This window comes from Diabrotica virgifera, chromosome 7 (assembly GCF_917563875.1).
Source record: "Diabrotica virgifera virgifera chromosome 7, PGI_DIABVI_V3a".
Lineage (NCBI taxonomy): Eukaryota > Metazoa > Arthropoda > Insecta > Coleoptera > Chrysomelidae > Diabrotica > Diabrotica virgifera.
The window spans coordinates 194,837,241-194,854,559 of record NC_065449.1 but is presented as its reverse complement, the minus strand read 5'-3'; the positions used below and the strand labels follow the sequence as shown (position 1 = coordinate 194,854,559).

The 17,319-nt window shown below is 34.6% G+C and overlaps 1 protein-coding gene across 1 annotated transcript in view; it reads left to right on the top strand.

The window, feature by feature from the left end:
- The window catches only part of LOC126888692 (uncharacterized), a 52,902-nt gene extending 45,194 nt beyond the window's left edge, over positions 1 to 7,708 (top strand). Inside the window, exon 3 of the mRNA XM_050657062.1 lies at positions 7,546 to 7,708. Within this exon, the coding sequence (XP_050513019.1) occupies positions 7,546 to 7,708 (163 nt within the window). The remainder of the gene's footprint in view (positions 1 to 7,545) is intronic.
- The last annotated feature ends 9,611 nt before the right edge of the window (positions 7,709 to 17,319 follow it).

Below are 17,319 nucleotides of genomic sequence, written 5' to 3'. Positions count from 1 at the left end.
AGAAGTAGTAAGTATCAATTAGTTTAATATTTAAACAAAATATAAATAAAAAGTATATTAATTTCGTTTAAATCATATAATAGAAGTATAACTTCTTACGTGCGTACAAAGTACACACACATTCTTTTTGGATCATTCCAAACAGAAAAGGTGTTGAGTGACACTACTCTAAAGTTGATAGTTTTTGACATAATAACCGATTAAAAATTGAAAAATTGCAAAATTGGCCATTTTTAACCCTTAAAAACTATGTGAAAAACTGAAAATTTGAATGTTGCCAAGGTAGGTAAATATTCTTTAAACATCGATTGATGAAATCCCGAAGAGATTTTGCAATAAAATATTCAAAACTCCTTTGTTTTTTAATTACTAATCAAGCGTGCGCGACACTATTTTCCACCGACAGTATGGTGCAAATGAAAGGAATAAATTCGATATTTCGTAAACCGGCGACTTTAAGGAAAAATCCCGAAACAAGTCTATTTGTATTTTTAGGTTATGATATTGTGGCATATATGGTATACTAGTGACGTCATCCATCTGGGAGTGATGACGTAATCGATGATTTTTTAAATGAGAATAGGGGTCGTGTGCTAGCTCATGTGAAAGGTTCTTCAATTCTCTATTCAGTGATATAATCATTTATATAATTATTTATACAGTGTGTCTTTCTACTTCTTTTTTTTTGTCAAATAATTTAATTTAATAAAAATTTTTTGGACACCCTGTATAAATAATTATGTAAATGTTTACATTACTAAATAAAGAACTGAAGAACTTATTCTCATTTAAAAAAATCATCGATTAAGTCATCACGCCCAGACGGATGACGTCACTAATATACCATATAATAATATGCCACAATATCATAACTTAAAAATAAAAATCGACCTGCTTTAAGTTTTTTACTTAAAGTCGCCGGTTTACGAAATAAAGAGTTTATTCCTTTCATTTGCACCATACTGTATACTAGTCCAGGAATCGAAGCTTTTCACCCCGCAATTTTGACAGAATGGATCGATTTGCTTGAAAATTTGAGAATAAGTAGTGGATGGTCCAAGGATCAAAATCTATATGATGCCGAAAGGCGCTTTTATTATGGGGGTGGTTGCCACCCCATCTCGGGGGTGGAAATTATTTATTATATTTTGACACCAAAAGTTGATAAAAACGTTCATTCTAGGCAAAAAGTGTTGTATAAATTTTTTTGATAAAACTAATAGTTTTCGATTTATTCGCTATCGAAAGTGTTAGTTTTATATGGAAAAAATCAATGTTCTTCTATAGTATACTCATTTACTATTCACTCAATTTTTGTCGTAGAAAAAATTTTTTTACACCAAGTTCTTGAGAATTAAATAACCTACAATTTCATATTTAAACATATTTTCTTATCTTTGATGCTAATCTTTATATTCTGAAGAAAATGGCATTTTTTACAAAACTACAAAAAATCTTTATTCGCTTTTAACTTCAGTTTTTAAAAAACTAATCATTTTAAGCCAGTCAAACTTCTAGAATCTATTAATAATACACAAAAAAAGAAGAATGAATAAGGCCAATGACTTAAAACACCGCTAACTTACATTATTATATTTACAATTGGATTTCACCTTTTTTTTCTCAAAAAAATATATTGATTTTTTAACCGTAACTTTTTTATTTTGTATCTTAGAAAGTTTGGTATAAAAGAATTTTGTAGGTTTTTACAAGATCTACAAGCCTATTAATATTAAATCTTATTAAAATCCTTAGTCACAAAAAGAGGTGACTTTGAAAGGGTTTGTAAAGGTGGTTTTTGCATGTTACTACAAGTGTTAATTGTCAATAACTCACTTAATTTTTGTCATAGGAAAAGTTTTTTCATAATAAATTCTTGAAAATTAAATTAGCTTCAATTTAATATTTAAACATTTTTTCACATCTCTGATGCTAATCTTCCTATTCAGAAGAAAAAGCCATTTTTTCCAATCTACAAAAATTTGTTAATCGCTGTTAACTTCATTTTTTTAAAGACGAATCATTCTAAGTCGATCAAACTTCTCGAACCTCTTAATAATACATAAATAAATAAGACCGAATAAGGTCAATGACTAGTTTTAGTTAGGGTGGTGATTACGGGGTTGCTTCCGACAACTTTTGCGCTGAAAAAAATAGGGACTGACATTCTTTTCATTATAAGTCACTTAATTTTTGAGCTAGTCACTTCTTTTCTATTTCTAGAGATAGATATTTTTAAATTCTTTAAATTAGTTCTAAGAAGTTATTCTCGAAAAATGCATACTTTCCCGTCTTTTTTACTTTGAATCTTCAATATTTAGCATTTGACAAAGGAGAGTTTACATATAATAAAGTATATCTTGATTACTGTTGGTCTTAAAGAAAATTAAAAACACGATTTTGTTTATTTTTTCAAATAGTATATTTTTCTTTGATAAAACGAAAACTTTTGGAGTTATTAGCAGAAAACTGATTAAAAACATTGATTTTTCGATATAATACTAACACTTTCGATAGCGAATAAATCGAAAACTATTAATTTTATCAAAAAAATGTATAGAACATTTTTTGCTTATAATGAACGTTTTTACCATCTTTTGCGGTCAAAATATAATAAAAAATTTCCACCCCCAACAGGGCGTGGCAACCACCCCCATGGTAAAAGCGCCTTTCGGCATCATATAGATTTTGAACCTTGGACTATCCACTACTTATTCTCAAAGTTTCAAGCAAATCGATCCATTCTGTAAAAATTGTGAGGTTTTGTCCTATTTTAAGCTTCATTACTTGGACTATACACATTCAACGCAACGCCAACGGTGGAAAATAGTGTCGCACACGCGTGATTAGCAATTAAAAAACAAAGGAGTTTTGAATACTGTATTGCAAAAAACTCTTTGGGATTTCATCAATCGATGAATATCTACGTACCTTGGCAACATTCAAATTTTAAGTTTTTCACATAGTTTTTAAAGGTTAAAAATGGCCGATTTCGAAATATTTAAATTTTTAATCGCTTATATGTCAAAAACTATCAACTTTATAGAAAAGTCACTAAAGACCTTTTCTGTTTGGAATGATCCAATGAACCTAAACCAACTTTGTTCCAAGCAAAAAAAATAATTTTAGGAAAAAAACAAAAAAAAAACGTTTAAAGAATTTTTGACTCACGTTTGGTCCTGGCAACATGCAAATTTGTTAAAAGGGGTCCTTTTTGAGTAAGATTGTGCAAAAAATCCGAATCGGAATATTTTTCCTAGCGGATGCGCAGTGGCTTTCTGGACTAAAGATAAAAAATAAAATTACGGTTAAAAAATCAATATATATTTTTTCAAAAAAAAAAGGAGAAATCCAATTGAAAGCATAATAATGTAAGTTAGCGGTGTTTTTAGTCATTGGTCTCCTTTATTCTTCTTTATTTATGTATTATTAATAGATTCTAGAAGTTTGACTGGCTTAGAATGATTAGTTTTTAAAAACTGAAGTCAGACAGGGATGCGTGCTTTCTCCGTTTCTTTTTACGTAGCTGTAGACCATGGTCTCTCCAAACTAGACAGTAACTTAATAACTTTTAACTAATAACTAATAACAAATAAATATTTAACATGTGGATGTCATTCATCCCCATCCCTGCTCGAATTAAGGCAGGTGATGCTTGTATGAGAGCATCACGTGGCTTCATTCGATCAGGAATGAATTGCATCCACATAGTAAATTTAATTCCAATGCCACGACTTAATGTATTATTTTTAAAGTTAAATAATTTAACAATGTAACTTAAAGTTTTTCGGACCTATCAATGTGACTAGTTTCAACTACATGTACACTGGACGTGACACTATAAGGTGGTCAGACATGTCCGAAAACTTTTTGTGTTGTTCTATGATCCATTTGGAAAATTTTAATATATTTTTTAATAAATTTAATATACCAACAGGAAAGCCAATGTAACAAAAATGAGAACTTCTGTTGGAGTGAAACTAAAGAGAAAGATATACTCCAACAGAAGTAAGAAAAAAGAAAGACTAATGTGTAACTAATGGAACAAAAAAATATGTGTGGCTTCTACGTTGAACAAGCCCAAGTAATAAAATACTACTTTTGAAGTAGTATTATATAGGGGGAAAATGAATAGATGAAAGGAGTGATGAACAAATAATATATAGATGAATAGACAGAGGCAAACTGAATGGAGTGGGCTAGCAAGAGGCGCAAGAGAACGACAACTTGACACTCAAGGATGGATACGGCCAATTTGCATGCCTGTCAAAGACGGTAGCTCAAAGTACATAGTGATGATAACTAAGAGAGAGTTTGCTAACAGAATGTAGAGCCGAATATACCACAGAATCACCAACAGAAGTATTCGTTGGAGGCGAAGAGATAGTAGTGGGAGTTGATTAGGGTGAATAAAGCTGTAAATGAACTAAAAAATGGTAGAGCTCCGGGGCCAGAAAATATTCCTGCCGAATTAATAAAATGTGGCACAGATAAACTCTTTCAAGCACTTACTTGGTGTATGAACAAATATATAAACGGTGTCGCACCACCCAGTTTATGAAAAGTAGCTTATATTTCTTTCATTAATAAAAAAGGAAATAAGTTGGATTGCTCAAATTACAGAGGAATATCGGTAACTAGTACACTAAACCGGGTGTACGGGCGCATTCTTAGAAATCCCATTGAGATGGAGTATACGGAACAAGAAGAAGAAGAACAGGCTGGTTTCCGCGCTGGAAGGACTTGCACAGATAATGTCTTCTGCCTAAAACAATTAATTGAAAAAAATCAGCAAACAATCAAGAGACCCATCTCATGTTTGTTGATCTCCGTAAAGCATACGACAGAGTTCCTGTGACTAAATTGTGGAAATCACTACAAGAAACTAACATCAGCTACACTCTAGTCAAAGTCTTAAAAAATCTATATGAAAATTCTTCATCACAAGTAAAAGGTACCCCGTCAAAATAGCCCCGTCAAAAAAGCCCCGACAAAATAGCCCCGACATAATATCCCGCACACAAAATAGCTCCGACAAAATAGCCTGCAGACAAAATAGCCGCGGAATAATAGCCCGCCGACAAAACAGCCCCGACAAAATAGCCCCGAAAAAATAGCCCCGAAAAAAAGCTCCCTTCAGAATTCATCATGAAATAATTCCTTAAAAATACATTTTTTAGGAAATAGTAATTATCCTCTATTCTATTCAGATGTTTATCTTAACCACATTAAATAAAAATTGTCTTTTCAGAGAACTCGAGTCCTGTCTTTCCTGCTTCTTGGAAGTTTGAACATTTAAGTTAAGCGAAAATCAATGTTAATTTATTATATAAACATTTTTTTCTGTTTTCGGGCAACAGTAAAATGCATTTTAAATTAAATAAACATTCTTCCTTTTTGTCAAATAATTTAAATTAAAAAAAAGTTTTTGGACACCTTATGTTAATAATTATGTAATTGTTTATAAGAGCCTGTTTTAGCCGGGGATATTTTAGCCGGGGATGTTTTGACCGGGGCTATTTTGTGTGCGATCTATTTTGTCGGGGCTATTTTGTTTGCGGGCTATTTTGTCGAGGCTATTTTGTGTTGGGAATATTTTGACGGGGCTTTTTTGACGGGGCTGTTTTGACCGGGCTATTTTGACGGGTCACGCAAGTAAAAATTGGCAACACACTATCTAAAAGGTTCATAGTTAACCAGGGTCTGCGCCAGGGCTGCTGTATTTCACCAACTTTGTTCAAGATATATATTACAAAAGCACTAAACCAGTGGAAACGTAAATGCCACGGTATGGGTATAGACCTCGGAGAGGTTTGTTTATATACCTTACAATTTGCTGATGACCAAGTCATCACAGCTAATGATAAAGACGACCTACAGTATATGGCAAGAAAACTAAAGGAGGAATATGAACAGTGGGGCTTGGAAATTAATGTGGAAAAAACTAGATACCTTCCCATAGGAGCTGAGTTATCCAATATCGAACTAGAGGATAATGAACAAATCACATCCTGTAGTGAATACACGTACCTAGGAGTAATCTTCAATAGAACGGAAAAAGACAATGAGGAAATAAAGAAAAGGGTAACACAAGCTAGAAGAACAATTGGTTGCCTAAATGGAATACTTTGGAGCTCCGAAATAGGAATGCAGCGAAAATACAATATCTATGAAACATTTATTTAAAGCAGCCTACTTTACGGAGCAGAAACTTGGAGAATATCCGAGAACAACAGTAAAAAATTAGAAGTTGTAGAAATGGATACGTTTAGAAGATCGTTAGGTATACCCCGTAGGGAAAGAGTTCAAAATGAGGAAGTGAGACGACGAATTGGAATAGATGTTTACTTAACAACAGACATTGAGAGGAAACAGTTGATTTGGTATGGTCATGTTCAAAGAATGGAAGACCCAAGGTTGCCCAAAAAGATCATGAAGTGGGTACCACTAAACCGCAAAAAACGAGGAAGACCCAAAAAGACATGGAAAGAAGGGGTAACCAAGCAATGAGTACAAGGGATCTTAGAGATGGCCAATGGGATGATAGAAGGACGTGGAAGTTAGTCATCGGACAACGTTGAAAAATGTTCTAAAACCGATACATACATACATATACCAACGTAAAACATAAGCTTTTTCCGCAAATCGCCAGGAAATTTTGACATTCCTGTCAAAATTTCTTGAAGAAAAAGTCAGGACTTCCTTACTGTAAGGAAATGTCATTTCCTTACTGTAAGGAAATGATATTTCCGTACAGTTGTTAGTGTTCTACATAAATGATAGAAAATTATTAATAATCCATAAAACGTCTGTATGCATTTTCGTACTTTTCTCTTGATTTCTTTTGCAATAATTCTAATGAAGCAGTATTCACTGCCTCAACCAGCTCTGGAGAAGTCCCAGGAATGGAAATTTCATCATCACTTATCATTTTACTTTCGAGAACACCAGCAATTAAATTTATAAACGTCAAGTTTGACAATTCAACCTCAATACGTTTCCATAGTAACCCAAGTAATTTTATTAGGAATTTCAAAGCACCATTTATTTGGGAATAAAATTATCGCGTTTTTTTAAATCAATCAATATCTGTCGAATTTTAAACGATTTGCGGAAAAATAGTATGTTTACCTCGTAGGAAAAGCCACATTCCTGGACTCTGTGTTGCTAAGTCTCGGCTTGCGCCTCGACTTAGGAATCTTCACAGTCGTCCAGGAATGTTAAGCTTTTCCTACCCGTTAAACAATGTACTATTACTTCATTATTAAGTTGCAATAAATAAATCGTTAGTAAGCAGGAAAAATATTAACACCACGTATCTCCGAGTGAATATTTACGGAATAACTGCCATTATTTTTTCATTCAAAATTATCCTCTGAGGTTTGCCGCACTTATTTACTTCACTAACAACTGAAATTTTCAAAAAAGTAAAAAAAGTTAATCTAAAGCTATACAATATGGAACATAGTTTTTAAACGTAATACGATTCGTCCACAATATATTATATTGAAAAAGATCTTTTCTCATTTTATTTTTAATTTTCAGGACAAAAGAAATCCACTTCAGTCTACCACCTTTGCGCAGTAATTCTTTGGGAGACATAGTTTTATCTTCAGAAGAAACGCCGTATGAAACAGAACTAGGAACAGATTCGTTGTTGCTGCCTTCCGTAGGGCATAACTTTCGATCCAACTCATTCAGTAAGTAATACCTTCATAATGTAGTGAAGGATCCCATGTAAGAAAGACCTTTACCGATCTGTTTAATGGATTATTAGATATCATTTTGTAATAAAACAAGGAGTGACCGATATAATTTTGTCCAGACAATAATTGATTAATAATTAAATATTGCCTTTTTTATAAATTTTATAAATTATATATATTTTATTTAAATATTAAACTAATTTTAATACTTACTACTGCTCAAAATTTTTATTAAAACAGTGCCAAAAATTAAAATAATAAAAGAATAAAACACACACAAACAAACACATTGAAAAATGCCACAACTTATTTCTGAACAATGTAGGAAACATTTTTAACTAAATACGTATTTTTTGAAAAACAAATTATATAATAAACTTACAATCATAAAATGTATAAAAAAAATAAAAGTTTCCATTGGGGTTCGAACCCGCTTATCAGCGCAGATAGTATTGAAATTCATTCACATTAAACTTTTACCCACGGAGACTATGTGTCATCATGTGCGAAGATCAACTAACTAAACGGATTAAACTTTTGACGGTTCTGAATTTAACCAAATTATTTTGATTTTGAATTGAAATTATTTAGAATTGAAAGAAATATTAGAATACAAGAAAACATAGAGTAAGAAAACAATATATTAGGTGAATATTGATAGAAATTTTGATGTTAATCAAATTATGTAAATCAAAGCATTACATACTATTTTAGTAGGTTCTTTTTAAATTTTCCAAATAGGAAGGTCCTACCTACGAAATTTTTTATTAGGATACTAAAACATTTACAATTATTACGTACCTGTCGCTTTTAAAAACTATTTAGAAAGTCACTACAATATTATAAACTTGCATTTTTCTCTACCATCACAACAATAAAAACTAATATACACAACATTAATTTGTTTATCCAAAATCTCCATATTGAACAGATATTGGAAGATGATTTTAACACCCAATCAGATCCCGTATAACGTTTATACTATACTGTCTGTGTGCGCATGCGAGCAGAATTATGAAATTTTACTCTCAATCACGCCTAAAGAAGTATAACTTCAAAAATTTAAGACAAACTGTAAGTAAAAAGCCTATAGAATATACAAACGTTAAGTGCCTTTTTTTATCTTGTCAAAACGATTAAGTTGTCAGCTGTGAACAGAGATTTCGTAGTTTTATATAATATAAATTGGGGTTCAAAACGTCCTCCGACGTAGTCCGATGCCTTGTTGCCAATATCTTCTATCATTGCAGTTTTCATCTTCTAATCCTCGTACACTCATTGATTGTCTTACTCCTTGTATCCATGTGGTTCTTGGCCTTCCTCTTTTTCTGTATTCTGTAGGTATCCATTTCATAATTTTCTTTGGCAGTCTTTCCTACCCCATTCTCTGAATATGTCCGTACCACGTTAATTGTTTCTTCTCAATGCATTCTACCACCATTTCCTGTAAATTCATTCTTCGCTCTACTTCCTCATTTCTAATCCGGTCCAATCTCGATGTTCTACTTGCTCTTCTTAGGGCGTCCATCTCGGTAGCTTCTATTTTTTGTTTTTGGTGTTCCTTTATTCTCCATATTTCGGATCCGTATACCAATGTGCTCCTAATCATGGTGTTGTATATTCTCATTTTTCTTTGTTTCCCTATTTCGGTACTCCACAAAACTCCGTTCAATGATTTAATTATCGTTCTTGCTTTATTTATTCTGCTCTTAATTTCTGCATCGTCAGTACCTTCCTTGTTGAAATTAATTCCCAAATACTTATATTTATCACAGCTAGTTATTTTCCGATTATTGTCCAATATCATAGTTGAATCCTCACCTAGGCATAAGTATTGTGTTTTTTCTACATTCATCTACAGTCCCCATTTTTCGTATTCTTCCTTCAATTTGGGAGTCATATATTCCAAATCTTCTTTATCGTTTGCACATATTATCTGATCGTCTGCAAACTGAAGGTGTACAGGCAGGTGTTGTCGTCGATTTGGATGCCCATTCTACTGCATTTTCTTTTCCATATTTTAAGGGCTTTGGCGACATAAATCTTAAACAGACTCGATGATATGCAACATCTTTGTCGTAGACCTTTGTTGACTGTAAACAAATCTGTTATTTTGTTTCCGAATTTTACTGCAGATTTCATGTCACTGTATAAATTTTAGACAGCTTTTATGAGAGAAAAGTTAATTATGGAGTTTAGCAGTACTTCCCACAGTTTCTGTATCGGTATATTGTCATATGCTTTTTGCAAATCTATAAAAACTACGTGTATTGGCCTATTCCGTTCTACTTTTTTTTCGATGATTTGTTTTAACGAAAATACATTATCTGTACAGGACCCTCCAGCTCTAAACCCGCATTGTTCTTCTTCTTCGTATCCTGAGTATTCTTGTTCAATCAGTCTCTTAAAATTTTTGTATATACTCTGCTTATTGTATTTGTTATTGATATTCCGCGATAATTGCTACATTTTAGTTTATTGCCCTTTTTATGAGTCGATGATATATTATAAGCTATTTTCCAGTCACTGGGTACATTTTCGCCATTGAGGTACTTTGTAAATACATATGCCAGAGATTCGAAAAGTTGTTCAGTTCCATTTTTCGGTAGTTCGGCATTGATCCCACCTGGACCCGGAAATCTTCCATTTTTTAGTTGTTTAATTGCTCGTAGGTTTTTCACATACAATTCATTTAGAGATGTCCTCTAGGGACTGTTCTCACCAAAAGCAACCGGCAACCGTAACGCAATAACGCGACTCGGCGCTAATGTTTAAGTACACGTGTTCCCACCTAATAAAAGGAAACTCAAATGCAAGTCAACCAGTTGCTCGTTGATTGCTGGCAGCGTTGCATACCTCCTCGCAGTCGCCCTCTATAGTTGCCAAGAACAGCTTAGTCATCGCGGACGAGTCTTTGATTTATGTTAGGACGGAGACTTGGACATCATCAAAAGTCGATACCTGAAAAATGGAAAAACGCAGTAACAATACTTTTGCATAAGAAGGGAGATACGACAGACTTAGAACATTACAGACTCATTATCCTGCTAAACCACTTATACAAACTCTTTACAAAAGTAATGACATCAATAGTAGAAAAGAAGCTAGATTTTTACCAGCCAAAGAACAAGCTGGATTTCGATCAAACTTTGGAACAAACGACCAGCTGCAGGCAGTAAAGTTACTAATTAAGAAGTCAATAGAATATAATAAGCCCCTTGTCCTAGCATTCGTGGATTTTCATAAAGCCTTTGACACGAGAGAGCTGGATAGCATTTTAGATGCTCTAAATTAATTCCGCATTGACTACCGTTTAAGTACACTCATCTGTAATATTTATAAAGAGGCAACAATGAGTGTTAAGTTACATGATAAAACCAAACAAATAAGCATAGAATGCGGCGTAAGACAAGGCGACAAACTCTCGCCAAAACTATTCATAACTGTTCTGGAATACGCCTTTAAGATGCTCAACTGGGACAATTAAGGGATCACAATAGATGGAGAAAAGTTAAATCATCTTCGTTTTGCAGATGACATAGTCCTTATAACTGATGACCTAGGAGAAGTAAAGAAAATGCTAAATGAGTTAGACGCTATCTGCTGGAAAAAAAGGCCTGAAAGTGAACATGACTAATCTGATTCCTAGCGGACAGCCGATTATACCTGAACAAGAAGTAGATTTAGTAGAAAAGTACATTTAGTTGGGTCATGAAATTAGAATTGGCAGAGATAAACAAACATGCGAAATAAAAAGAAGATTAACTCTTGCTTGGGCAGCCTACGGAGCTCTTAGAGACATATTTAGGAGCAGTATACCTATCGGTTTAAAAAGACAAGTGTTTGACCAATATGTGCTGCCGGTAATGATATATGGAGCAGAAATACTGACTCTAACCAAGGCAACATCGTCGAAAATGGGGGTTGCTCAAAGGCGTATGGAAAGATCCATACTGGGCGTAATCCTACGGGATAAAATAAGAAATGAAGGTCTCAGACAAAGAACCGGTATCGCAGATGTTATAGAACGTATCACCAGGCTCAAATGGAACGGGGCAGGACACGTCGCCAGGCTGAAAGATTCAAGATGGACACGAAAGCTGATTGAATTGAGACCAAGAGAAGATAAACGCAGTAGAGGAAGGCCGTCTACACGATGGACCGATGATATCAGGCGGATTAGTAAAACCTGGCAACAATCAGTAAAAAACCGTGAAGTGTGGAAACAATTGGGGGAGACCTATGTCCAGCAGTGGACGTGAATTGGTTGGATGATGATGGAGACGTGGACGACAGGGCTGTATTACGGGGCACGTTGAAGAATCGTCTGATATGAAAAGAATTGCCTAGTTTATCATACAACGGAACGGGGTGACTCCGGAGACGTGCTGCGACGTGCGCTTTCTATCGTTCTACGGCACGTATCGTGCACGCCCCGTCCTAACATAAATCAGCCTCTATGTCTCTCTCGGTAATATCAACGTGGGAGTGGAGTATAGGATGGGCATTAATTTTTCTATATGTACTCCCTGACGTGGACACAATTGCACAATCCACCAGAGATGCAAAAGAAATTTTCATCCTATTCGAGAACGGAGCCAAGGAAGTTGGTCTTAAGGTCAACGAGGACAAGGCCAAGTACATGGTGGTTACGAAGAACCCAAGACCAAGAGTTAGACAAAACGTAACAATTAATGAATACATTTTAGAAGTCGACAAATAATTTAAGTACTTGGGAGCGATCGTAACATCTAAAAATAAATATGAAAAGGACGTGGCAGCCAGGATCATTGCAGGAAACAGGGCATATTAATCATTAAGGACCCTACTTAAATCAAAAATACTCTTAAGACCAGCAAAAATTAGAGTATGTAAGACAATAATTCGTCCCACAATAACGTATGGAAGCGAAACATGGACTCTGAATCAGCGGGAATCGACAAAATTACTGGTACTTGAAAGAAAGATACTGCGGACTATCTATGGACCTTGCAGAGAAGAGACAACATGAGAATGGAGAAGAAGACAGAATGATGAACTCCAGAAAATATATGGAGATGAAAACATAGTACGCTACATTAAAGCAAAGAGAATACGACGAGCGGGTCACGTGCTAAGATCAAGTGACGAAAGACTTCTGAACGCCACATTCTGGGAAAGGCCCGATGGAAAAAGGTCAGTTGGTCGCCCAAGAAAGAGATAGAAGGACGCAGTAGCCAGTGATCTACGCAAAATGAGAGTACAGCAATGGGAAATAGCTGCTCAGGACCGACAACAATGGAGGGAAATGGTAAACGCGGCCAAGACTCACATAGAGTTGTAGAGCCAAATGATGATGATGATGATATTGAGGATGATGATGATGATGATATGTACTCCCTGATCAGGGCAAGTTCTCGGCGGGAGTAAGAAGGGGCTATGTGGCTTAGTGCCCGTAGCTTGTAGACAGTACGTTGACATGGCCTTGATTGTGCCTGATATACTCGTAATACGCAAAGCCTGATTTAGTTGGGGGTCATCACATTTGGCGTGAGGGCTGTTGAGCCATACCGGTGCATAGTACTCCGCAATGGAATACGCGAATCCCAGTTCTGTCAACCTAAGTGTAATCGCTGAGGAACAAAATGTAGCACCGCATACCTTTTGTATAATATTATTATTTCATGTTCTAAGCTGTGCAGTCGTCATTGTAAGATGTTCTTCAAAGCTTAGCGTTCTAATGAGTGTCACACCTAGATATTTTGGTCTTGCTTTAATATTACTCTCCCATTGTTTTCTAAGTGCTTTATTGCTCTGAACATCATTAACTATTTCTGACTTTTCCTGTACATATAAAGTAATTACAATTTTATTTATGTAGAGTATATGCATGAAAGTTATTTTATAGTTTTTGGAACTCCATACCAACAGGCAAGTAATAAACTGTTCTGAGATCGAAAAATTTTCATTTAAAATAATATATAGGGCAATAAAAGTGTAGAAATACATATATAAAATGCTCCGAATGACACACAAAACTGTAAGGATGTCACGGTAGATATTTACGATAGCTACTGTAAAATATATGAAATTTTGTAAAAACAAACGGCACATAAAATAGAATTTAAAAAGAGTGCTAAAGTGGTAACGAAAGGCGTTCTAGAAGTATATAGTGACGAACGCGCTAATAACCGACAGGATAACCAAAAGATGTAAAACATAATACATTGCGAAGTAAAGACAGATAAAACTAGTAGAGGTGGAAATTATCGGTGTATACGTATAAATTAACATTACCTTACATAGGTTCTTACCTTTAGACGTCTGTGACGGGAGTATTTTATAAAATAAATTCTCCTGTCACAATGACAGTTGTCATTTTCCTTCGACACGTCTAAGGGTATTTAATGTAATGTTAATTTATACGCTTATATCGAAAATTTATACCTCTACTAGTTTCACCCCTTTTCACTTCGCAATGTATGTATTATGTTTTCCATCTTTTGCGTTATTCTGACGATTATTAGCACGCTCATCACTGTATAGTCTAAAACGTCCGCGGCGAAACGTCCTGGGCCCTTAATATTAATATATACCCTTAATATTATAATATTATACCTACTTTTAATTTAGTAAATAAGATCCTCGTATTTTGTAAATACTAATTTCACTTCTTCATTGTAGAGCAGTGCGGTTAAGGTAGGGTGACCAAATCATAAACTTGAAAAAACGGGACACATCCAAGGAGCAGTGGCGCACCTAGAATTTTTCTCTGGGGGGAGAGGGTTGGTTGGGCGTCGAATTTTTTTTTTATTGTTTGTGAAAGACATGTTGTATTTTCCTACGATTTTTTGTATATTTTTCATATGCCCTGGGGGGGGGTTTAACCCCCAAAACACTTCTGGGTGCGCCACTGCCAAGGAGTGTTTGGAGCGATACCCAAACAGGCAGGGGAAATTAAAACATGGTCTTTTAGCTAATTTGGGACCTATAAATACTTTTCAATTTACTTTTGAATGTGTAATTTACGTACGATCAAGATTGCGAAACAGAAATCTATAAAACTCCGCCAGAATGACATGGATCAACAACCCGTCAGAACAAAACAGGGAAGAATACATGATATCGAGAAAAAAAGCCAACTCAACAAATAAAAAGAAGAAAAATGACTGGTTTCGCTGGAGGATATTGAAAAAGACAGAGAAAACTATCAAACACAACAATAATTTTACAAAAAAGTCAAAGCAGCAAAAAATATGCCCAGCATTAAAACAAGAGGACTAAAAAGCAAAAAAAAGAAAAACCTTGTTTGAGGACAGACAGATCAGCAAAATATGGGAAGAATGTTACGAGAAAATGGTATTCACTGTGAAGAAAATACACTGCGATGAAGAAGTAAGGCCGTACAAAATAACGACGAAGAAAACATTTTCGCAGAAGATGAAATAACTGTGGAATAAAATACGGAGGAATAAAAAATATCAAATTTTGTAAAAACAAACGGCACATAAAATAGAATTTAAAAAGAGTGCTAAAGTGGTAACTTAAGGCGTTATAGAAGTATATAGTGACGAACGCGCTAATAACCGACAGGATAACCAAAAGATGTAAAACATAATACATTGCGAAGTAAAGACAGATAAAACTAGTAGAGGTGGAAATTATCGGTGTATACGTATAAATTAACATTACATTACATAGGTTCTTACCTTTAGACGTCTGTGAGGGGACTATTTTATAAAATAAATTCTCCTGTCACAGTGACAGTTGTCATTTTCCTTCGACACGTCTAAGGGTATTTAATGTAATGTTAATTTATACGCTTATATCTAAAATTTATACCTCTACTAGTTTCACCCCTTTTTACTTCGCAATGTATGTATTATGTTTTCCATCTTTTGCGTTATTCTGACGATTATTAGCACGCTCATCACTGTATAGTCTAAAACGTCCGCGGCGAAACGTAATGGACCCTTAATATTAATATATACCCTTAATATTATAATATTATACCTATTTTTAATTTAGTTAATAAGATCCTCGTATTTTGTAAATACTAATTTCACTTCTTCATTGTAGAGCAGTGCAGTTAAGGTAGGGTGACCAAATCATAAACTTGAAAAAACGGGACACATCCAAGGAGCAGTGGCGCACCTAGAATTTTTCTCTGGGGGCAGAGGGTTGGTTGGGCGTCGAATTTTTTTTTATTGTTTGTGAAAGACATGTTGTATTTTCCTACGATTTTTTGTATATTTTTCATATGCCCTGGGGGGGTTTAACCCCCAAAACACTTCTGGGTGCGCCACTGCCAAGGAGTGTTTGGAGCGATACCCAAACAGGCAGGGGAAATTAAAACATGGTCTTTTAGCTAATTTGGGACCTATAAATACTTTTCAATTTACTTTTGAATGTGTAATTTACGTACGATCAAGATTGCGAAACAGAAAACTATAAAACTCCGCCAGAATGACATGGATCAACAACCCGTCAGAACAAAACAGGCAAGAATACATGATACCGAGAAACAAAGCCAACTCAACAAATAAAAAAAAAGAAAAATGACTGGTTTCGCTGGAGGATATTGAAAAAGACAGAGAAAACTATCAAACACAACAATAATTTTACAAAAAAGCCAAAGCAGCAAAAAATATGCCCAGCATTAAAACAAGAGGACTAAAAAGCAAAAAAAAGAAAGACCTTGTTTGAGGACAGACAGATCAGCAAAATATGGGAATAATGTTACGAGAAAATGGTATTCACTGTGAAGAAAATACACTGCGATGAAGAAGTAAGGACGTACAAGATAACGACGAAGAAAACATTTTCACAGAAGATGAAATAACTGTGGAATAAAATACGGAGGAAGAGAATTACGTAAGGGAATAAACCAGCTAATACAACAAATATGAACAAAACAGACTACCAGCCTATTGGAACGCAGGTATTATAGTAGGTACCTATATACAAAAAAGGAGATCTAGACGAGTGCGAGAATTACAGAGCAGTAACTTTATTAAACAACACATATTATAACATTCTAGAAAATATAATAAACATAAGACTTAAATCATGCACTAAACGAATATTAGGAAAATACCAGAATAGGTTCAGACCGGGGGAGGTCGATGATTAATTCCATACATACAGTGGAGCAAATAATTCAAAAATCGAGAGAATACAACAAAGAAATTCACCTAATATTCATGGATTTCAAAAGCGCTTTTGATACAACCAATCGGACAAAAATGATGAAGCAGCTAGAGAATATTGGAATCCCAGAAAAATTAAGACATATATGCTAACAGTGAGCCTAAAGAACACCAGAGCGAGGATCAATTTCAACGGAACAACTTCTAAGGAGATTAATGTACACAAAGGCATGAAACAAGGTGACTCTATCTCTCCAACAGTATTTAATCTGATATTGACAATATCAGATATTGACATAATCTGTACTCATGAAGATGACAAACTTGCAAACAAAAATATTATTACAGATCAACTTCAAATAGTAACATCTGCAGATGATTCAGTCATCACAGCGAAGACGAAGATAACACTTGCAGTTGGAAAATTACATAAGGAAGCGAAGAGAATAATAGGACTAGAGTTAAACCAGCTAACAGCAAAATAC